The 24,946-nt window shown below is 31.9% G+C and overlaps 2 protein-coding genes across 4 annotated transcripts; one reads left to right on the top strand and one right to left on the bottom strand.

Annotated features, from left to right (window-relative positions):
- The first annotated feature begins 6,473 nt into the window (after positions 1-6,473).
- Positions 6,474-13,463, top strand: LOC132748296 (uncharacterized). 3 transcript variants are annotated; one of them, XM_060737868.1, is made up of 4 exons: positions 6,474-6,634; positions 8,537-8,789; positions 10,157-10,291; positions 12,213-13,461. In XM_060737868.1, the coding sequence occupies exons 2-4, from the start codon at positions 8,625-8,627 to the stop codon at positions 12,315-12,317; spliced, it is 405 nt and encodes a 134-aa protein (XP_060593851.1). In that variant the 5' UTR covers positions 6,474-6,634; positions 8,537-8,624; the 3' UTR covers positions 12,318-13,461. The 3 variants fall into 3 exon arrangements, 2 of the variants coding, with proteins under 2 accessions (XP_060593851.1, XP_060593850.1); XR_009628235.1 differs by having other exon boundaries at positions 6,475-6,634; positions 8,603-8,789; positions 10,157-10,329; positions 12,213-13,463; XM_060737867.1 differs by having other exon boundaries at positions 6,476-6,634; positions 8,603-8,789; positions 12,213-13,457.
- A 2,382-nt stretch (positions 13,464-15,845) lies between these two features.
- Positions 15,846-17,335, bottom strand: LOC132748297 (uncharacterized). The gene is made up of 3 exons (XM_060737869.1): positions 17,180-17,335; positions 16,639-16,931; positions 15,846-16,034 (listed from the first exon to the last, which is right to left on the bottom strand). Exons 1-3 carry the CDS (start codon positions 17,211-17,213, stop codon positions 16,029-16,031), a joined length of 333 nt encoding a protein of 110 aa, XP_060593852.1. The 5' UTR covers positions 17,214-17,335; the 3' UTR covers positions 15,846-16,028.
- Between the last annotated feature and the right edge of the window lie 7,611 nt (positions 17,336-24,946).

Genomic DNA, 24,946 nt, shown 5'->3' on the forward strand with positions numbered 1-24,946 from the left:
CTATAAAAATAATCAAATATTATAACTGGTTGATAGGCGGAAGAGATATGTAATATATTTAAGACATTTTATTTACAGATACATCCAAATCTACCAGTATCAAATAACAAACATTAACAAATCATATACAATCTAAATTGAATTGGCTGTAAGTTTTAACAGCAATACATAAAACCCTTTCTACGAGACTGTCGGGCATGTCATTTTTCAAGGTCAGGCCAAACACAGTGGTACTATCCAGACTTCAATTATGTTGCATCAAGTTCAGAAATAAAGTTTGCGAGCAACAGAAAATATTTTCTAAACTGCTAAGTAATTTATTTTCTTTAAAGACAAAAAAATCAGTAATTCATAGAAATCAATATTATGTTGAGAAATCTATGTTTCGGAAATATATATGATACATGTCAAGAAATTTGATAGTCCTGAACTCTTTCACACTTCGGACATTCAGTTTTAGCACCTTCGCTAACCCCAAGGACGGCATTCATTCACACTTCTGGGCCAAACAAACAAAAAGAAATTCCATATCTATTTACAGACTGCCTCCGCGGGGTAATACCATATCAAAACAGCCGGTGATACTGTTCCAAATATACTAAAGCCCGCTTTTAAATACATCGATCTAACGATTTGATATCAAAAAATGAATTAACACGTAATGAATTGGCGATAGCCGTTAGGCTTTTGGCAGAGTTAAAGACAGTTTGGATTAAGTAAAAAGAACCCCACGATGTTGTGTATTAATTATAGATTGGCCGCTATTTTTTATTAATTTTCTAAAAAATGCAGTTGTGTATTATATTAGCGCCTCTTACTTCATCTAAAAATAGAAAGCCAAGGTCAATGGCGGTTGAAAAGTAGGACTTCGAGTGCGTGCGCGTAAGCGTGCGTACGTGCGCGTGCGTGCGAGTTGTCTTTGTATTTGCAGTACCATTAATTGTTTTCTAAAATTAGTAAATGATGATTGATGAGAACTTGAAATTCTCACGTTTATCAATATTCGGCACGTTTCGTCACTATTCGTGACATTGTTACATCAAATGTCCTCGAGAGCAAGAGCATCAAAAAGCATTATGCCAACTGGACGCTTTCTACGGAATATAACAAAGCCATCCGTTTTTAGTCGGATAACCTTGCATACTTTTTTAAAAATTCGGTGGCCATATGTGCAGGAAAGCGCTTGATGCGACCCTAAATGTAAAATGGTTTAAAAATTCAATCATTTTTCAAATAAAGATATTCAACACTTTGATTTTATCAAGTTATTTTAACGAAGCAGTTAATGACAACCTTAATTATTCGTCTTAGGTACATATTCTAGATAATAAATCATAATTTATTAATTAAATAACCTATAATGAATAGACGCTTAAAGATCCTGTTACACAATTTTTTATGGTTTTATATCATAAATATGATGCTCCATTTAAAGATATACTATGCTCATCCTTTTGGTAAAATATTTTTATCTTAGAAATGTATTGAAATCCATGAAATTCTTACTGAATATGTTAAATTTGAATACAATAATGAATAAACTATGTATGGGAAGCTGCATTCCTTATTACGTATCAAGTAAAGTTGGTCTTTTCTTAAAAAAACTGGCAGTTTTTTTTAATTACACTATATATTCATATGGTGACCACCTATAGTGTGTAGAGTTTAAAACTTATCATATCTACCTTAAATGAAGTCCAAACATGCTTATTTTATACATACAAAGAGACTGTGTAGCAATTATTAATATTTTTAAAAATCAAATTTGAGCATAGTATATCTTTAAGGTTTATCAATTTTGTAAGGTTCAAAAATCACTATTTGTAAAGATATTACCGAATTTAACATTTCATGTAAATAAAGGGAGGTAGTAAAAATTTATTTTCTATAAAGTCTAAGTCAAATTTTTCAAAACGAAATGAATGCATATATTTTAATGATTACATATAATATGTACAAATATTTGCAGTACATATTTTACATATTCTTCGATGTTTGAAAATTGTTTTATAAGTATAATTATATACATATATATAATTTCACTTAAGAGTGGTATACAACCTCAATTGCAACATACACAACATACAGGATCTTTAATAAGAAACAGCGTTGATGTTTGGTACATTTTAATTAAATAATTCAGTTACCTACAAGATGGTATGTTTGATTAAGATATAACGGTTTATTTACATTACGATTTTTTGGAATCAAGCGATTTTGTCATTAATATTTGATATGCCCCAGAACGGTGTCTTTTCGAAGAAAACTAACAGTGTTTCTGTGGCAATTAAAGGCACATTATGACTCAGAAACGAATATTGTTTTTCCTTCTTAAGAAACGTGAGTTTTATAACATAATATAATGGTTTAAGAGCATGTTGGATATTTAGTTCATGAAGAAAGTAGCACTGAATGTGCAACTATTTGTCAGAAAAGTAGCAAAAAGTAAACAAAGTAGTATTTTGACTTCCATACAAAATGCTCAATCACTGTAAATATGGTAATTGCCAAAAAGCAACGTAAGTAAAAGATTGTTCAGGTAATTTAGGAATGAGTTGCTTTATGGAAACTATAACAGGACACCATAAATAAAAATCCTTTGAGAAATAGAATACACAATTTTCGGGGCTAAAAGTGCCTTTAAATGCGCGTTCATCAGCGTAAACGATATCACCACTACTGAAAATCATCAATACTTCAATACGCTGACGTTTTTAAAGTAATTGCCGCATCTTATCATGTAATTAAAATATTTATGACCAATAAAACTTAAGTTATATGGATGCACGCAACATGCAAAGTTTCAAACATAGAACAAGGGACAATACTTTGGCAACTTATATAATGGGATAATCCTGAGTGGCCTCCCTTTCGTACACTGGCACAAACGAGGATTTCAGCAATCGTAAAAGTGAAATGGCTGTGCACTACATATCTGTAGAAAAGCCGAATAAAATGCTACCTAGACGAAAATCTGTTTAGATCTGTGCAATTGTTGGAATTAAAGGGGAAGCGTTACGACACGAAAATTCCATTACGACCGTACTAGTAGTTCTGGTTGTATACAGTGACAGGACGGTACTCTTCAGTCAATGTCGTAATGTGCCAGAATCCGACAACATTAGTCTTATTGACATATAGACAGTGTTAATCATAATGCATTGAACTATCAAATTTGAGTATAAACTTAGTATATAAGACATTAATGGCATCAGACCCGTTACCAAATCTAACCAAAATAAAATAGCACACGTGTGACAACTTTTTACTATTTAAACGGCGGCTATTTAAGTTTTTGGCACCAGAACTTTGTCCGCAAAGCACTGCCCAAATCATCTTAAAAGAAAAATAAGAAACTTTAAAATATTATTTACTTCAAAACGAACTTGTTTCCTAGTTTCCAAAAGTCAGCAAATGAATATATTGAAAACGATCAGATGTTTTATGACAGTGCTGGGACATACGATGGGTTATCGTATGTCCCAGGACAGTGCAATGCATCAGCTCTTACACCGATGCGTTTTGCCAAGAACAGTTCCCCTTTATGTAGAAACAACGTGTTTACGCATTGTAACACCGCACTTTGAGGTCCAACCCTAAAGTGCATAATGCACTTTGGTGTCAAAATTTAACTCCAAAGTGCGTTACACTGGTACATATGCATTTTTTACATCAGTCAGACGACTGCACTTTGGCGTCATAAAATTATAAAAATTTTAAAATAATATCTTGTAGTTAATGGCAATGTGAACTAAAAGTAGGTAAGCTAACAATATCAGACGATAGATTAATTAAATTTGTTATATCTAAGGATTGAAATTTGCAATTTACAATGCATTTTAAATATGTTTTATATTCAATTATTTCTCTCATATAGGATGTAGGCCTCTCAGTATATGTATGTATGATGTGTATTGAGTGTAATAATACATTAGATAACATATTATTTAAGTCTTACCCATGAACTAGCGTTATGTGTGACTGTACACATTTTCATCTAACAAGAAACTAGTTCTTTTTACGATAGAATCTGTTGTGCATGCATTTACCTTATTTCTAGCTAGTTATATGAAAGGGAGGGAACATGTCTGAATTAATTAGTTATACATGTAGTTCTTTCTATGTTGAATATTCAATAAAAAAACAAACTAAAATATGTTTCAAATTAAATTAGAAAATTTAATAAATTTACATTTTTTTCTGCATTTACTGGTACCTTTTTGCTTTTCTTTTTTATCTACATCCTTTTGTCGCATTTTAATCAACCCTGATACAATGCATAGTACATGTTTAAAAAGCAGAAGAAAAAGAAGAAGAAGAAGATAGAGAGAAGAAGAAAACGTGAAGGCATTTTATTTAACTTATACATTTACATGCATCTCGTTATACATCAAAATGAATAGTAATACATATAAAACATTTTTTTAACGGTTGGTATTAATATGTTACAAAATAATAAAGAGCCGCGTCATGACAAAACCAACATAATGGGTTTGCGACCAGCATGGATCCAGACCAGCCTGCGCATCCGCGCAGTCTGATCAGGATCCATGCTGTTCGCTTACAAACCCTATTACAAGTAGAGAAACTGATAGCGAACAGCATGCATCCTGATCAGACTGCGCGGATGCACAGGCTGGTCTGGATCCATGCTGGTCGCAAACCCATTATGTTGGTTTTGTCATGGCGCGGCTCATTAATGTTTCAGTTCATACAATCTGGAGAAAAAGCCCTAATAAGTATGAAATTAGATATTGAATAACAGTAGTCTTTCACTAATAAATTATCTGACAGTGAATAGAATACATTATAAAACATTGTTATAGTCTAGGGTATGAATTCAATCTATCAATTCTTTTCATATTGACTAAATAGGTAAAGTAATGACATAAAGTATTACAATTTATTGCCTCTAAATCCATTTTAGGTTCGGACCGTATTGTGTCACATTAATTATTCTTTGTTAAGACATCGGTACTGGTTATTATATATTAATATAAGTTGTCAGAATTTACTTAAATCAATATGTCAATCTTGTATTTCATTCATGCAGTTTATTACACGGGAGACAACCCTGTCATGTAATTATGTTAATATTTATACTAGTTGTCTCCCTTTACTAGTTAGGTGTCTAAAGAAAGGTTATGTTTGGAGTTTATTTCCATCATAAAGTTTAGTTTACAAAAATTAAATAATTTAATTGATTATATTTTAATAAACATATTAAGCCGATATCCAGAGCAATTTATGTCACTTCCGACTGTCCGGAGTAAAACCAGCCATATGGGCTTTAGTCATATAATATTATAATTTATATACATGTGATTGTCAATCTTATACTACATGTATTTCCAATTACTGGAATATTTATTAATTTTTTTTATACAGCCATGAACAAAATACTGCCAAACCTAACTTCCCTCAGTAAAATGTTATCAAACTAAGAAAGAGTTGTTTTTTTATTGTACCCTCTGCTAATACAACAAGGTTGTTAACTATGCATGCTCTGACTGTACAAGTCTTTGAATAATGTGGTGTTGTGCAAGAACAAAAACCGCAGAACTAACTTATGTATTTTAATTCTGCACATGAGTCTAACGCTAAGTGGCTGACTGCTGAACTCCGAACCTAACTTTTTTATCAGTCCACATACATGGCCACTACCCACTTAAGTGTTAGAAAATGAGTTATAATGAGTTATACATGAGTTATTAGATAGAAACTATTTAATAATATCCGACATTTGACCATTGCAACTGCGGCTGATTCGCATATTGTCAAATAACATATAAACAAAATAACTTCGATCTTTTTTTTTTTCGTTCCAAATATGTTAAAAATTAACTTCTTTGTTTCAAACAATATTGCAAACACTGTCATAATTTAACTGCACAGTACAAATATGTAGGAGAAGACCTTTATAAGCTTTAAAGATTTCGGCTCTAATCCTTTTTCATTCGTGTGTCTACTTATTGTAAATGTATTAGCAACATGTTTTATGAACTATGTTTAAACTAAATAACATGTAGAAATCATGTTTCCGTTATAAAATAAGATCTGTATCCACTCAAAACTGTGTGCGTCATTCATTTTAATTATATAAAATATAGGACCAATAAACCTTAAAAGTCTATAATGCGACAGCAACACAACCGACTGATAACCCCTCAGCCAAACCAACCCGGTCCAAAATTCAAAGTTCCCAACCCCGTCAACACATCCCACTCCCACTCCCCTGTTTACCCTATAATCATTTTTTTTCTTTATTCAAGCGGTTTAAATAACAGATCTTTATTTTAGTAACAACGTCAGTAAATATAATTATCTTTCATGGGTTGAATTCTTTCAAAATCACGACACATCAATTAGATTTAACCTTGTTCTATTGAAATATATCTATCTTATCACAATGCATGTGTCAAATGACGGTATAGCATTCAATTATAAATAATTAAACTAATTATAGGATAAAGCTACAAAACATATTTTTAACTTAAACTTGAAACATTCTTATTAGCGTTCTGAAGTTGTTATATTTTACTTTATATGTTACTTTAAGAAAATATAAAAAGAAGATTTAATTTGAAAATTTAGGAAAGAAGGAAAAGGGACATGCCGAATAGTTTGGATAAAGGTATGACTGATTTTTTTAATTAAATGATTTAAGAAATTCTAGTAGTCGTACGAAATATAGTACCTTTTTATTTTTAATGTACATGAATAGAATAGTTTTTTTTTTAAATTTTGACATATAAGAAGTCTTTCTGGTGAGTTTTTTGTTTGTTTATTTATATATATGCAGATTATATAGCTCACGATGTACATAGCTTACCCATTAGTTTACAACATATACAGCTTAATATACACTGTATAAGTTAGATGTGTGCATCTACTTTCAAAAAAGTTATTCTGTCTAAACGTATTTAGCTAACTTCTGTCGACAAAAGTAAAATCATAATAATATTGTTTTCATATTTAGAAGGAATGGCCCGTAATAGTTGTTAGGTCAGTAGTTTAAAGGCCAAGTTCACATTGACCTTAACTAATGCATTGTGATCAAAATTGTCGGAGTTGTTGTTGTAGTTCTAGTGCTAGTGCTAGTAGTCATAGTCATAGTTAGTCGAAGTCGCCGTTATCGTTGTAGTTGTCGCTGTCGTAGTCGTCGGAGTCGTAGTAGTAGTAATAGCAGACGTCGTCGTACAAACCGTTATCGTTATAAATGTAGTCGAAGATGTTGTCGGATCTGAAGCCGTAGAAGTAGTAAAATAACTTGTTAAAACTCGCAGTCATGGTCGTAGTCGTTATAACTGTGGTCGTGGTCGTAGCCGTCGGTGAAGACATGGTCGTATTTGTAGCCGTAGTCGTATAAGTCTTGGCGTCTTGGAGGTTTTCGTGGTCCTTGCTGTAGTCTCAGGCTTTCTAGTAGTCAAAAAGTTATAGTTTTGGTAGTCGTCGTAGCTATTCTTGTAATAATAATTCGTAAAGTTAGTGTTCATGGTCAAAACCGTCGTTATCTTTGTGATCGTACCGTAAAAAGACTTCATAAAAAGACGTAAAAGACATAGTCATAGCCAAAGTTTTAGCCGGAATTACCAGCGTAGTCTTTGAAGTCGTGTACTTAGTCGTTGTCGTAGTTTAAGCAGTACTCGTACACATATAAGTGATTGTTTTTGGTAGACGTCGTTATTTTCATGTTTGTATCCTTACATGTAGTAGTATAATTCAAAGTCGTCACGACAGTCGTAGTAATAAAAGTCATAGTCTTTGACGTACTCGTAGGCGTAAAAGTTGTAGTCGTCGTTGAAGTCATAGCTTTACGTGTAGTTACTTAATTAAGTCGTAGATGTCATTGTAACTTTAAAAATCGTCGTCGTACAACTAGTCGAAGGCGAAGCTGTAGTTCCAGCAGTCGGGACAAAAAAGTGATGAAAATCACCATCTTGGTCATCTCACAAAAATAAACTATATACGGTGATATGCCGCATCTTGACGAATAGACCAAACCGTAAGTTGTAGTCGGTGTAAGCTGTATACCGGGTTACAGTTATCGTTTACAACTCGTCCGTAAGCTATATTGGTCGTAAGCTGTATAAGCTAAAGAGGTGGTTAGCTGTATATATACGGTTTTACAGTCAACATATACAGCTAATCCGTAAGCTTTATACGTTGTAAGATGTATACGGTGCAACACAGTATCTTCTTGTAATCACAGGAATTCCTGTACTGTTTGGATTTCCTCGATACTTGAGTTATAAGTAATGAGTAACATAGGATATGTGATGGTAACAATACTGATAATTATAATTATTATGATGATAATGTTTATAAATATATAATTATAATAATAATAATAATAGTAATAATTATTATTATCATTATTATTATTATTATTATTATTATTATTATTATGACAATAGTTGTGATACTAACAAGAACCAGTAATTCTAATAATAACCATAGTTATAAATATTATTATGAATATGAATTTATTTTTATAAACTTATTATTGATACATCTTTATTATTATCTAAAACAGACTGACTTCCAGTACACATAAGACAACGTGGCAAACTAACACACTTGAATTTGTCTTCGATTTTAGGATCATTAACATTTGAATTATAATGAGTAGAGAAAAGCCAGCGAACGACCCTGTTAGTTCCCTCATCCCTACAGTCAAAGATCCATTCAAGTCGCAGTCCTATGTGGACCCTCTGAAAAAACTAGCAGGTGAATACAAGGACCCCCTTAAGGTGCCAAAAGGGGAGTATAAGGATCCCGTGAAATCTGTAAGTTTCCTATACATACTTTAAGTATTGAATTTTGTAAAAATTGTCTTCGTTATTATACTAAATGAGATATTATGAAATACATAAAAAGTTTGTTTTTATTACATGCTCCATACAATTAATAGTCCACGCCACTCGTAAAAATCTTATTTTACACTAAAATCAAAGCGCTGGAAGCACTGCTGTTGTTTGCTACTATAAAATGGTTACGTCCATATTCTCAGACAGTAAAACAGAATCAATTGACATGTGTAAGGGATTCCGGGTGAAAACGGTGATCTTGTGCTTACTGCAAAACCATAAAGCGAGCATGCCATTTATATGTAAAGTTGAAATTATTTTGCAGTCGGGAGGTTTTGTATTCACTCAGCAGCTCTTCGGTTAGCACAAAGGATTCAAGGTCTTTGTCTTAAATTAAATATCTATGCCGGAAACACCACCGCTGATCTTGGTTGTCGCCCTTTTATTTCTGGGAAAATAGGACAATTGTCAATGTAATTAAATCATGCAGTATTAAATTCTTAGTAAACATGATATCACACAATAATAATGAGAAAATGTTTTTGTTGTTGTTGTTGTTGCTTATTATGAAAACTGTTCTTTATTTCTGAGAATAATGTTTAGTGCTATTTTATCTTATGAAGTTGCGAGTTGGAACGTATTTGATAATATTGTTTTAAATAACCCCGGATCTAGATCTTTCTCCTGTTTTGTGGCTGGTTCTAGTTCTTCTTTTGTGGGACATTGCCTAAAATTTTCCTAAGTTATATTTAGAGACTTTGTCCTTAATCTTGATTTGATACATGCATGTGTAATTCTTTGGCTTGTAAGGTTTTTAACTTTCTGCTGGTTTCATGTCTATCCACGTCAATCTGAAGTCATTTTAGATAATTTCTGAGGGTCACGTTTCTTTTCTTTGGCACAATTATAATGTTTGAATACTAGTACTAGACTTACAGCATTGTAGGTGCTTTTGAAATCCAATACGAAATACAAAAAAGGTTCAGGTATATGGTCGAAGAATACACTTTTTGTAAACTGCATATTGGGCACGCGGAAGGTTGTTGCTATCATTAAGTGATTCTCAAGCTTTCATTTTGTAAAGAAAAAAAATCCTATATACCTGTCCGGATATGAACAAACTTGATTAATGACTATTGAGGTATCGAACGTTACATGGACAGTTTTACCTAAAACGAAATATCAAGTCCATTTACGGGTTCGAACCTTCAGTGGTAATAAAATATTGATGTGTCGACAAAATGAACGTTCTACCATAATCCCTTTCATCCCTCACCTTCTCCCTCATTGTTTTCATATTCTTAATTTTACACACTGTTTTCTTTCAACAAAACATTGTCTTGCAGATCCAAGTAAAAATTCCGGAGTACAAACCATATACCTCATACCATGAATATGAAATGCCGGACATTGACCCCGTTACGGGCAAACCCAGGGTAAAACGGTCACCAAGGCAGAAAAGGGAGGAAGAAGCACCTAAAGTAATTGACGATTATAATTCTCTACGATTTGTTTGATGGTAACTAACACATTTACTGCTAATCCAAACGACATGTTTCATTATTCAATGCGCGGGAAAAACAAACACGTAGTCTAGTCTTTGTAATTCTAGACGTTTGCGTGCTAGTAAGGGGAGTTAACTATGATCACATTTTCAGGAAAAGTAGGCCGTGCGGGAGCATAAATTTGTTTTCTAGAGTTCTCTCCCTAAACAAATCTTAAGAATCGGATTAACTTTTTAACTGCATACTGTGTTTCTTCTATTTCATAACCTCGAATCATATTAATTGTGTGCATGTACATAACTTAGTTGAAGTGTTCTATTAATACGTTTTCAAATAGTTTACATTTACCGTCACAAAACGTTCAAACTGATTCCGTGTTCTAATTGTAACAATAAAGTCAAGTACTTTCATGTCAATCAGTTTTATGATTTAATAATTGTCAAAAATCGTCACAAGCTTGTCTTCAATAATCATTACATGGTTTCTTGAACTCACGATTAAGGGGTAATGATTAAAAGTGAATTCTTCATATTCAACATTAAATTTGAGCCGCACAAGGACAAAACCAACATAGTGCGTTGGAAAAGTTGGTCATGATCTGTAAATAATTTCTATTAACTTTAAGGTCAGTAGGTCAAAGGTCAATGTCATTTTTGCGTTGACAAAAACATCATCGTCGTCACCTCATAATGAAACCTAAAGGAAAATCGCCATATTTTTTGTAGTCCCAGCGACTTTTGCGATGAGGTAATCGAATAATGTATTAATAGGAATATTTAAGCGTCCAACGCAAATGAACTAAATAAATTTTGTAAATTCACTGTACATGTAGGAAAATTTGGACAGTGCATTTATTATAAATTCGTCAGATTTGGTCAATCTTTTTCGCTGTTTAAAGCTTATGTAAGATAATATGAATTTTGGCAACAGAAAACTATGTCAAGATTACGCTTTTAAATAAGATTTAGATTTTAGATTTAGATTCCAAAGTAAGTTTTAACAGAGAAGGTCTCTGTTATTTAACACACATGAATATTGTACGTAAACAGAAAAATATGTTCCGGAACAAAATATTTTTTGCTATTTTAAGAAGGGTTTTATTCGTCTAGCAATGATTTTATGTCTGTGTCGTTTGCATTTATGACAATTATCTACCATTTTTATTTCACACAAGCTGTTTGGAAGTATTTTTTTTTTTAAATTCAGACAATAATTTTTTCAGCAGATATATATCTTTAAACACTTTAAAATCAATACAGGATGCAAAAACAAACGAGATTTGCCAAAATTATATAGGAAAAAGCTTGATAATCTTTTTGCCTTTTCAATAAAATTTTAAGTGTTTACTGTAAACAATACAATGCACCCCTCCCTTAAAGACAGTCAAACTGACACGTTTATATATCCTTTTTTTTTGCTAACTTGTCTTTAAGGCGAATATTCATGTACGTTTTGGTGGTTCCATCTCATTTTCCATCTCTGATATGGATTGATAAACAACACGCCTATAAAAGTTTCTGTTGCCAGTTAAATAAATCAGTCAGTTATCGAGCTTAAAATAGACATTTAGTAAATGAAGTTTGAACAACATTCCAGTTTTAGGACATAATATAATCTTCTTTTCGTGCTTAAAATAATTGAGCCGTGTCACGACAAAACCAACATAGTGCGTTTGCGACCAGCATGGATCCAGACCAGCCTGCGCATCCGCGCAGTCTGATCAGGATCCATTCTGTTCGCTATCAGTTTCTTTACTTGTAATAGGGTTGGTAGCGAACAGCATGGATCCTGATCAGACTGCGCGGATGCGCAGGCTGGTCTGGATCCATGCTGGTCGCAAACCCATTATGTTGGTTTTGTCGTGACGCGGCTCATATCTATTTTCTCTTAATTTCAGAAAGGAAAACATCCATTAGGAAAGTCCTTATTTCCGGCTCAACTAGGCAGTAGTGTCGGTAGTATGAAACGAACACTTCGGATCCAAGAAAATCTAAACTTCTAAAATTTATTCTATGTTTCAACCATTCATCCAACATGCATTTGACGGAGCTAGCTAATGTTACAACTAGTCTTTTGCTAGCAATATATTTTTATTGTTTGTTCATATAGTCCTTAAAGCATACAGTGTCTTTTGTTAAATAAATGTCATAATTTTCATGTAGCTGTCGTTATGATTATAGTAATATGGCTTCCAGTTATAATAGTCATGTAGCTGTCAGTGCAATCTTTCATGTAGCTGTCACTTTATTAATACACATGTAGCTGTCACGATATTAATACACATGCAGCTGTCATCCCTACATCTTTTATGTAGCTGTCACTATAATGATAATAACCATAAAGATGTAGGTTCTACAGCTTTCTTGTAGCTGTCATTATAATAATACTCATGAAGCTGTCAGTGCTACATCTTTCTTGTAGCTGTCATTATTATTTTAGTCAAAAACAATTGTAGATATCAGTATCACGTCTTTGGGGTGGCTGTCAGAATAATACTGACCATGTAGCTGTCAATATAATCATAGTATTGTGGCATCCGGTGCTACATCTTTCATGTAGCTGTCATTATGAAAATAACCATGTAGCTGTCATTGCTATATCTTTCGTGTAGTTGTCAGTGTAAAAATAATCATGTAGATATCAGTATTATGTCTTTCCTCTAGCTGTAAGAATAATAACAATCATGCATCTGCCAATATAATGATATCTATGTAGCTGTAAGTATAACAGTAGTCATGTAGCTGTCAGTGTCATATATTTCATGTAGCTATCAGTTTGAAATAGTTGTGTGACTGTTATTGCTAGATTTATATGTAGCTGTAAGTATTATACAAGTGACATGGTTGCTCGTGCCATATTAATCATACAAATGTCACTATAATAAAACTCATTTAGCTGTAAGTTCTACATCTTTCATGTAGCTGTCATTAAATTAATACTGTAGCTTTCATGTAGCTGTCATGGCTTCATCGTTCATATAGTTCTCAGAATAAGAATAGTTATGTAGCTGTCAGTATTATGTCTTTTATGTCGCTGTTCGAATCAGAATGATACTCATCTTGCAGATGCCAATTATTTATTTTTAGTGTGGCTTTAAAGTGGATTGGTCTTCAATGGAAACATCTTTATATAAGTATTACAAATGCTGATAAAATCAATATGAATGCACCAGTTGGTTATTCTAACGAAATATCGTTGGTAAAAGAGTTTTAAAGAGATTTAATATTAACATAATTATATATGATGAATTTAGAACACATTATTGTCTGCTATATGTCATAACGGATCATGTATCTAACACTTACCAACAGCATCTATATGTATACATATATATATATATATATATATATATATATATACATGTATATGTATACAACATGTATATACAATTCGTTTTCAGTATTAATGATATAACAGACTTCCCATTATAGACTATTTCACTTTAATATATTTATGTTTGAGAGTTTTAACCTTGTAAGTTACACGTGTTTTCATATGTTAATATGTTTATATATTATATTTGTTTTCTTTTTTATCAGTCTGTTTTAATGTTAATGTTTTTTTATTAAACTCTCCATTGTTGAAATGCTGTTATATTTATGTGTTATAATTCCATGACTAATGTTCTATGCATCTAGCCAAATTTTTGATAGATTTTAACAGCTCCTAGACAAGTTCTCCAAAAGTCTAAATGGACTATTTTTCATGTGCAGAATATTTAGGTGCAAAGTTCTTTTTTCTTCTGGAATTTTAAAGCGGTCTCCAGCTTTTATTTGCTGTTGGGAAAACAATTCTATTTTGTTTCAAGCTAAGGACTTCAGTTATTCAATCTTGGAAAAGGCTAATCATATCACTGTTAAGCCTTCTTTAAAACAGCGTCTCGAGAGCTATTTATAACGCGTGAGTGACGTTTGTTTCTAAAAATAGAAGATCGGAAACGAATCGTCCGCTTTACTAATTTAAATACAGAGTTAGAGGTATTGAGTGGGATCCTTATTGATTAAGTATTTTATCGTCAGCAAATGTAATTTTCCACCTTTTTTACATCGTTTTTTTTTATCTCACAATTATATGAAACGATTTTGTTTAATTTCATATAATTATTTATTTAACCTTTAGAAAGGCTGAAGGCCACTTTAAAGTTTATCCCTATGAATATACAATGCACAATGCATTTATTTTAGTTAAACTTCAAAGCGTGCATGTCATCACATGAGCCAAACAATTTCAAGAAAATCAACTTTTAAGAGAAGTAAAAATATTCACAATCTCATTGAAGATATACATGTAATATGCCACGAAGAACAGATTTTGCAATATTTATCATCAGGTTAAATAGTCTACTGCGTGACTAACGCTGTAAACGCTATGTTGGCATATTTTTACCTTTACTTGATAATTCATTTGGATTGGACGTGCCGTTTGCAATGTGTAAATTACTTTGAAATTATTTGTTCATTTAATAACCTATTATTCTTTAATCAATTTTCAATCTTTTCATGAAAATTGGCATGAATCATAGTGTATCTGAAGGCTTGCTGCTTTATACTTATATTCTAATTGAACCATTTTCATGTCCTCTTCGTAGACACAACCACTGCTCGAACCCGAACTACTTTAGTCTTTAACCACAAAGCCGCTCCCCAGAATTCTCCATGTCCATGATTATTTTGAGGTTTGAATTGATTAGGAAAAGATAACTACAAATGATTGCAATGAGAAAAAAGTTTATTGGAAAAGAAAATAGGTATTATTAAAGTATACAAACAACAGTTATAGACACACATAATATGGAAAAATACATTATTTATATGACAGTCCAGGTACGGCAATTTAAAGGAAACTCTACTGTGGTTCGCCGATAAACGCGCAATTTGCTTTGATTTTTTTATGCTATGACTTATATAGTGAAACTATATAAAAATATTTTTCTAATTTAAGTAACTGTCACATTTGTATATAAAATAAACAACAACAACAAAAAAAAACATCTAATACATACATCTCAGCAATATGTAGCACATACAAGTACCAAATTTACAATATTTGGATGTCACATACATAGGTAAAAAGTTTGGTTTCTTCAAAAAATGTCTTATTCTTAACTGAATGCATTAACTTTAATGTTCAATTATATGTTTTTTTAACATTTGCTGTACATATTCAACACATTTTCTTGGATGTTTGGAAATTTTTGAAGAAGAACAATTATATACATATATAACACTTCACTTAATCACAACATACAGGATTTTTAATCAATCATCAAACATTTAGAACACTTGGAACATGTATGAACCTCTTGGAGAGCAGAGACATGTTTTTCAGTGTTGTTCGGATTTTCTTTCTGTTTTCTACTTGTTTGTCTTTTCAGGTAAAAAGAGTTAAAGTAAAAGAATAAGTAAAAGATAAGTTCATTTTCAATGTCCGTTTGCGGTTTCCATGGTTTTCATTTCCGACCGGCGAGACACCCGACACATCCTTTAATAATTTTGCTGCCACGTCTTTTATTTATTTATTTTTGTTGCAATTAATAGTTTTTACCCACATATTTGCGGGGTTTTTTTTCGATTCTTTTTTTAATGTTTTACACATATTGTTGTTTTGTTCTAATAGTCTTATGTAATTTAAGGATACCCTTACAATGAATTTAATTTCATAATTATTTGATTGACTTTATCACTGTGTATATGTCACGCCAGTTCGCTCTCATCTATTCCTGAAATAAAGATGACACCAAAATTAAAGTTACGAGTATATCAAGTAGATGAATTACAAAGTTTGATGACATTCTTGTTTTTAAATAGTACATTTTTATAGCCTTTCGAGCCACTGTTTTAATTGTACATCTTTATCTATAAAAGCAAAGAATTACCCATTACCTATTATGCCCAAGAAACATTTTTATTTTTATTTCCCAAAAGCTTTATATTTTGGTCATTATTATATTTTCAAAAAAATACTAATTGGCCATTTACCTAAACCACCTTTTGCTCCTGTTGCCCTTTGGCAATTGGTACATTAATAGTGATTTAGTATTTTGGTGGTCAATAAACTACTTTGTTTACATTTCGCTACTTTTATGATATATAATTTCAAATTCAGTGCTACTTTCTTCAGCTGAAATTTAACATGATCAGAAACGATTATTTAAACTTTATAAATTCCATGTTTTTCCTTTCTAAAGAATGAATTTTTTTTTGTTTCTGATGCATAATGGGCATTTAAATATCCCAGCAATACAAGTAGTATATAAAATATTAAATAAAGTTAAAAACTAGAATATAATATAATATTTTATGCGGATTTTAGTTAAGATCTACCTTGTCCAGAAGTTGCGACAGAATTTTCCGCAGGGCTAACATTTTCTGATTAATTGGTTGCTCATTTCTTGTCGCGGCTGCATTTCTTGAAGCGGCCGTGTTTCTTGCTCGGAACAAGTTGGCTGCTTTGCCCGCAACAGCCTTTCTCTGTACTTGATTGTCAACATCTATTGTTTTGTCCATGTCCGATTGACTGTTTTCGGAATCTTCCCCATCCTCCTCCTCAAACTGTGCACACTCCCTCTCTGCCATCTCCTCAATTAACTGTGCCATTTCCCCAACTTTTTCCGAAGCTTTATAAGAATCAGATTTAGACATATATGATTAAGATAATCAAGGTTGTTTTGTTACAAAAAGTACAATGTTTCAATGTCAAATGACATTCTATTAAAGGGAAGATTCATTCACATTTTTTGGATAATTGGTATGTCTTGCATTTTTACTGTTTTGAGTACCCGAACCTTTTAAATTAAAAGGAAACATTTAAGGGTCATTGTGCTTTAAAATTGGTCTGTACGCCAAAAAAGAAAACAATACTTACTTTTGCCAGATAATGAATTCAGTGCAGTATGCATTTTTTCAAAAGTCTCCTCCAGTTCACCGCCTGAAAGTAATAAATAAAAAAACAACAACTAAAATTATAACTTATGCCACAACACCAGTCACTTCAATTTTACAGTGACATACATTTTTTCTCACATCTCATTAGAAAGAATAACTTTATTTGTTGAAACTCACACCAAACTTAACATAGAAACCCAAAGCATTCTGAATGTATATGGAGCGCGCCATTTTGTTCTATGGACAGCGACATTTTGATCAATCTCCCGCGCAGTGATCTCCCCTTACGGGCCGTGGCGAAACCCTGGAAGTTTTACTTGAGTTTAGAAATTAACAGTTTCTAGCAGCAGACGATAGAAAACAGTATAACTGTGATCATTGAACAAAAGAAGCGAAGTTTAGTCGCAAACAAAAAAGAGGCAAATACATGTACAGTAAAACCCCTCAATTAAGACCACCATTGGGACTGGACCAAAGTGGTCTTAATTGCGGGGTGGTCTTAATTGTGGATATTCTTATCATTGATTACACATGTTATGACCAGGGCCTGTTTAAGTCATTTTGTATGAACAAACAATATGTATCTTAACCTGCAAATACAATATGAAAGTATGTTATAATGTTACATCTGATGGGAAGAAAACATATTTCTTAAGAAATTTAATATCAAATGTTTCTTTGTTCTGATTTCAATATTAATTATGTATGATGTACATTATTCACATATCATATAAGACATTATTTCTTCAAAAAAATAAATGGGCATAAAGCAACATTAAACCACCCTAAACCTTCTCACCTTTTTCATGAAATATCCCATAAATAACAGATTTTGACACCTTGTGTAATCAAGTGTCATGCCTAAGAGCAATCAAGCAGATAATAATAACATAGCAACACATTTAAGATCTAGGAAATTGTTGATTTTAATATCAGTGGTCTCAATAGTGAGATCAAATAAAGAACAAAATAATGAATTGGGACTGAATTTGGTGGTCTTAAAAGTGGATAAGTGAGGTGGTCTTAATTCTGGATTATGTAACCATTGACATAAAGAACAGAAAATTCCGTTCTTTTAAAAACTGGTCTTAAAAGCGGGGTGGTCTTAATTCCGAGGTGGTCTTTAGTAGGGATTCTACTGTATGTTATTCCGCATCATACATTGTATATGAACTATAATAATAAAATGTAATTTAAGCGTGTTTTTTGTTTTTTATTATTGCTTCGTTTTTTTTTCTATAAATACATAGTATTCCCTCCTTTAAAATAGGACGAGTCCATTCAGACGAGTTCATTTGCTGATTGCGTTCAGCATCGTATGGTCTTTGTCAGTTATAATCCTTTAAATGTCACAAGAAACTAAGAAACTACATAAAATTTACCAGATACAGCTTAACAATCGCAATGTATTGTTGATTATAAGGATGAAGAAAACGAGCAATACAACCTGGCTTCTTTGATTTGATTCGAATCCACAGCGGTAATTGGCAAGGGATTTGAAGACAACGATTGAGGTATCGAACGTTACATGGACAGTTTTACCTAAAACGAAATATCAAGTCCATTTACGGGTTCGAACCTTCAGTGGTAATAAAATATTGATGTGTCGACAAAATGAACGTTCTACCATAATCCCTTTCATCCCTCACCTTCTACCTCATTGTTTTCATATTCTTAATTTTACACACTGTTTTCTTTCAACAAAACATTGTCTTGCAGATCCAAGTAAAAATTCCGGAGTACAAACCATATACCTCATACCATGAATATGAAATGCCGGACATTGACCCCGTTACGGGCAAACCCAGGGTCAAACGGTCACCAAGGCAGAAAAGAGAGGAAGAAGCACCTAAAGTAATTGACGATTATAATTCTCTACGATTTGTTTGATGGTAACTAACACATTTACTGCTAATCCAAACGACATTTTTCATTATTTAATGCGCGGGAAAAACAAACACGTAGTCTAGTCTTTGTAATTCTAGACGTTTGCGTGCTAGTAAGGGGAGTTAACTATGATCACATTTTCAGGAAAAGTAGGCCGTGCGGGAGCATAAATTTGTTTTCTAGAGTTCTCTCCCTAACCAAATCTTAAGAATCGGATTAACTTTTTAACTGCATACTGTGTTTCTTCTATTTCATAACCTCGAATCTTATTAATTGTGTGCATGTACATAACTTAGTTGAAGTGTTCTATTAATACGTTTTCAAATAGTTTACATTTACTGTCACAAAACGTTCAAACTGATTCCGTGTTCTAATTGTAACAATAAAGTCAAGTACTTTCATGTCAATCAGTTTTATGATTTAATAATTGTCAAAAATCGTCACAAGCTTGTCTTCAATAATCATTACATGGTTTCTTGAACTCACGATTAAGGGGTAATGATAAAAAGTGAATTCTTCATATTCAACATTAAATTTGAGCCGCACAAGGACAAAACCAACATAGTGCGTTGGAAAAGTTGGTCATGATCTGTAAATGATTCCTATTAACTTTAAGGTCAGTAGGTCAAAGGTCAATGTCATTTTTGCGTTGACAAAAACATCATCGTCGTCACCTCATAATGAAACCTAAAGGAAAATCGCCATATTTTTTGTAGTCCCAGCGACTTTTGCGATGAGGTAATCGAATAATGTATTAATAGGAATATTTAAGCGTCCAACGCAAATGAACTAAATAAATTTTGTAAATTCACTTTACATGTAAGAAAATTTGGACAGTGCATTTATTATAAATTCGTCAGATTTGGTCAATCCTTTTCGCTGTTTAAGATAATGTGAATTTTGGCAACAGAAAACTATGTCAAGATTACGCTTTTAAATAAGATTTAGATTTTAGATTTAGATTCCAAAGTAAGTTTTAACAGAGAAGGTCTCTGTTATTTAACACACATGAATATTGTACGTAAACAGAAAAATATGTTCCGGAACAAAATATTTTTTGCTATTTTAAGAAGGGTTTTATTCGTCTAGCAATGATTTTATGTATGTGTCGTTTGCATTTAAGGCAATTATCTACCATTTTTATTTCACACAAGCTGTTTGGAAGTATTTTTTTTAAATTCAGACAATAAATTTTTCAGCAGATATATAGCTTTAAACACTTTAAAATCAATACAGGATGCAAAAACAAACGAGATTTGCCAAAATTATATAGGAAAAAGCTTGATAAACTTTTTGCCTTTTCAATAAAATTTTAAGTGTTTACTGTAAACAATACAATGCACCCCTCCCTTAAAGACAGTCAAACTGACACGTTTATATATCCCTTTTTTTGCTAACTTGTCTTTAGGGCGAATATTCATGTAAGTTTTGGTGGTTCCATCTCAATTTCAATCTCTGATATGGATTGATAAACAACACGCCTATAAAAGTTTCTGTTGCCAGTTAAATAAATCAGTCAGTTATCGAGCTTAAAATAGACATTTAGTAAATGAAGTTTGAACAACATTCCAGTTTTAGGACATAATATAATCTTCTTTTCGTGCTTATAATAATTGAGCCGTGTCACGACAAAACCAACATAGTGCGTTTGCGACCAGCATGGATCCAGACCAGCCTGCGCATCCGCGCAGTCTGATCAGGATCCATTCTGTTCGCTATCAGTTTCTCTACTTGTAATAGGGTTGGTAAGCGAACAGCATGGATCCTGATCAGACTGCGCGGATGCGCAGGCTGGTCTGGATCCATGCTGGTCGCAAACCCATTATGTTGGTTTTGTCGTGACGCGGCTCATATCTATTTTCTCTAAATTTCAGAAAGGAAAACATCCATTAGGAAAGTCCTTATTTCCGGCTCAACTAGGCAGTAGTGTCGGTAGTATGAAACGAACACTTCGGATCCAAGAAAATCTAAACTCCTAAAATTTATTCTATGTTTCAACCATTCATCCAACATGCATTTGACGGAGCTAGCTAATGTTACAACTAGTCTTTTGCTAGCAATATATTTTTATTGTTGGTTCATCTAGTCCATAAAGCATACAGTGTCTTTTGTTAAATAAGTGTCATAATTTTCATGTAGCTGTCGTTATGATTATAGTAATATGGCTTCCAGTTATAATAGTCATGTAGCTGTCAGTGCAATCTTTCATGTAGCTGTCACTTTATTAATTCATATGTAGCTGTCACGATATTAATACACATGTAGCTGTCACGATATTAATACACATGTAGCTGTCATCCCTACATCTTTTATGTAGCTGTCACTATAATGATAATAACCATAAAGATGTAGGTTCTACAGCTTTCTTGTAGCTGTCATTATAATGATACTCATGAAGCTGTCAGTGCTACATCTTTCTTGTAGCTGTCATTATTATTTTAGTCAAAAACAATTGTAGATATCAGTATCACGTCTTTGGGGTGGCTGTCAGAATAATACTGATCGTGTAGCTGTCAATATAATCATAGTATTGTGGCATCCGATGCTACATCTTTCATGTAGCTGTCATTATGAAAATAACCATGTAGCTGTCATTGCTATATCTTTTGTGTAGTTGTCAGTGTAAAAATAATCATGTAGATATCAGTATTATGTCTTTCCTCTAGCTGTAAGAATAATAACAATCATGCATCTGCCAATATAATGATAACTATGTAGCTGTAAGTATAACAGTAGTCATGTAGCTGTCAGTGTCATATATTTCATGTAGCTATCAGTATAAAATAGTTGTGCGACTGTTATTGCTAGATTTATATGTAGCTGTAAGTATAATACAAGTGACATGGTTGTTCGTGCCATATTAATCATACATTGTCACTATAATAAAACTCATTTAGCTGTAAGTTCTTCATCTTTCATGTAGCTGTCATTAAAATAATACCCATGTAGCTGTCATGGCTTCATCGTTCGTATAGTTCTCAGAATAAGAATAGTTATGTAGCTGTCAGTATTATGTCTTTTATGTCGCTGTTCGAATCAGAATGATACTCATCTTGCAGATGCCAATTATTTATTTTTAGTGTGGCTTTAAAGTGGATTGGTCTACAATGGGCACATCTTTTATATAAGTATTACAAATGCTGATAAAATCAATATGAATGCACCAGTTGGTTATTCTAACGAAATATCTTTGGTAAAAGAGTTTTAAAGAGATTTAATATTAACATAATTATATATGATGAATTTAGAACACATTATTGTCTGCTATATGTCATAACGGATCATGTATCTAACACTTACCAACAGCATCTATATGTATACATATATATATATATATATATATATATATACATGTATATGTATACAACATGTATATACAATTCGTTTTCAGGTATGATACTAAATACTATCAAGTTTTGAACATGATTATTAATGATATAACAGACTTTCCATTATAGACTATTTCACTTTAATATATTTATGTTTGAGAGTTTTAACCTTGTAAGTTACACGTGTTTTCATATGTTAATATGTTTATATATTATATTTGTTTTCTTTTTTATCAGTCTGTTTTAATGTTAATGTTTTTTTATTAAACTCTCCATTGTTGAAATGCTGTTATATTTATGTGTTATAATTCCATGACTAATGTTCTATGCATCTAGCCAAATTTTTGATAGATTTTAACAGCTCCTAGACAAGTTCTCCAAAAGTCTAAATGGACTATTTTTCATGTGCAGAATATTAAGGTGCAAAGTTCTTTTTTCTTCTGCAATTTTAAAGCGGTCTCCAGCTTTTATTTGCTGTTGGGAAAACAATTCTATTTTGTTTCAAGCTAAGGACTTCAGTTATTCAATCTTGGAAAAGGCTAATCATATCACTGTTAAGCCTTCTTTAAAACAGCGTCTCGAGAGCTATTTATAACGCGTTTCTAAAAATAGAAGATCCCGCTTTACTAATGATGACTATTTCTATAGAATAGTCTCTGTTATTTGGGGAACAACTTATACCCTGCCCTGGTTATGACGTAGGTACTGTATCTACGTCATATCCTTTTAACGCTGGCGTCGAATATTGTAACAAGGAAGAAATGAATTGTTGAAAAAAATGGAAAAAATCGCTGATCAAAACAGCAATCGATAGTAATATCTTCTAGATATGAATCGATAAGACGTCGGTGATTTTCTGTGTGCCCTATAAGCAGCAATTTTGTTGATATTGACCACGATTGAAGCGGATTTGTTCTTGATGTCTTTGGTGGGAACATGGAACACTGAATCAAGCAGGATATTATATTATGGACAGAGAAGTTTTCTTATTCAATTCAGATTTAGATCTTCAAAAGATTGTTAAATTTAAATTATTTATATTCATTGTTTTGTGAATTGTACTTTGTCTAGCTTTATGCTGACTGCTGCCGTAAATTGACAATTTTATTATGACGATCCATGGATCTACTCTCACCCACGGCTATTCATTTAGCTATGTCTGTATTTCGCTATTCGATGTATTAGTTATGATGGTCACGATGATGATTGTAAAAAAAAAAAAAAAAAAAAAAAAAAATGATAGATCTAGATCTACATAAATAATACGATGATCTAGCTAGGTCAGTAGGTGCACTTTCTATTTTCAATGGCGTTAAGAATGGTGGAAGCAAGAAATTTTTGTTAACTTGTGCTAATTGTCCTGAATTAGGAAAAAATGTGTCTATTAATCTAACAGGTTCATAATAAATCAGTTATTATTAGCTAATCAGTTTTAAAATAGAAATCTATATTTTATTTGCTTTTAAATCTTCAAAATAGATGATATCTATAATTTTCTTTTTGATGGACGAGATTGGAAGAATGTGATTAAAGACAATACACTACTGTTTGGGAAATGTGGAAATAAATGCGATGCTGATCAGCAGCGTCTTGTGATGACTCCTGACAATTGATGAATTGTTGTAGGAGATAAATTGGTGACTGATGTTAGTAGAGCTAGTAGTTTAGTTCCTTACAGTATTAGGTGAGGTATTTTCCTGTTTAAATGTTTATTTTATACATTATTTTACAATGTGAAACCTAGGTTTAGATCTACAAGTTGAACAAATTAATTATTCAGTTATATTTCAGTATTTGTTATCATAGATGTGAATACATTGCCTTATTTTAGGGCCTATTGTTTTCATGGTAAAAATAAGTATGCATAATAAGCAAATTGTGTTGGATAAGAAGGGGTTAAAATCACATTAAATGGAAATTGATAAATTAATAATGCACAAATAATTAAAGATGCAGACTTCAATGCAACATCAGTCACATGATTAAGATATTAGATAATAATAATTATAGTAAATTAATAAACATTATATAAAAATAAAATAATAACAATAAATTAATAGTAACTAGAATAATAATAATAATAATAATGAATTGATAATAATAATAATAATAAATTATTAATGATGATGATTAATAAAATAATAATAAATTAGTAATAATAATAATGAATTGATAATAGTAATAATAATAATAATGATGATGTGATCTAATGATAATAATAAGACAATCATGAATTCATAATTATAAAAAAAAAAAAAAAAAATATTAATAATAATAAATTGATAATAATAATAATTTTAAATAGACTATGTTGTTTATAATTCATGGTGTAGGCTACCTTACAGTACAGATTTATAACAAATTATATTTGTCACACAATTTATTGCAATTTTGAGTTGACAAGTTGTAGTTCACTTTTCATTGTAAAATTTATTTTCCATTGCACCTTTTATTTACTTTACACAACATAAAAAGATAAATATTTTAATATTATAAATGGATAGCTAATTTATTAAATAATTATGAACCTC

This window comes from Ruditapes philippinarum, unplaced genomic scaffold (assembly GCF_026571515.1).
Source record: "Ruditapes philippinarum isolate M1 unplaced genomic scaffold, ASM2657151v2 ctg4349_1_1_1_1, whole genome shotgun sequence".
NCBI classification, from domain to species: Eukaryota; Metazoa; Mollusca; class Bivalvia; order Venerida; family Veneridae; genus Ruditapes; species Ruditapes philippinarum.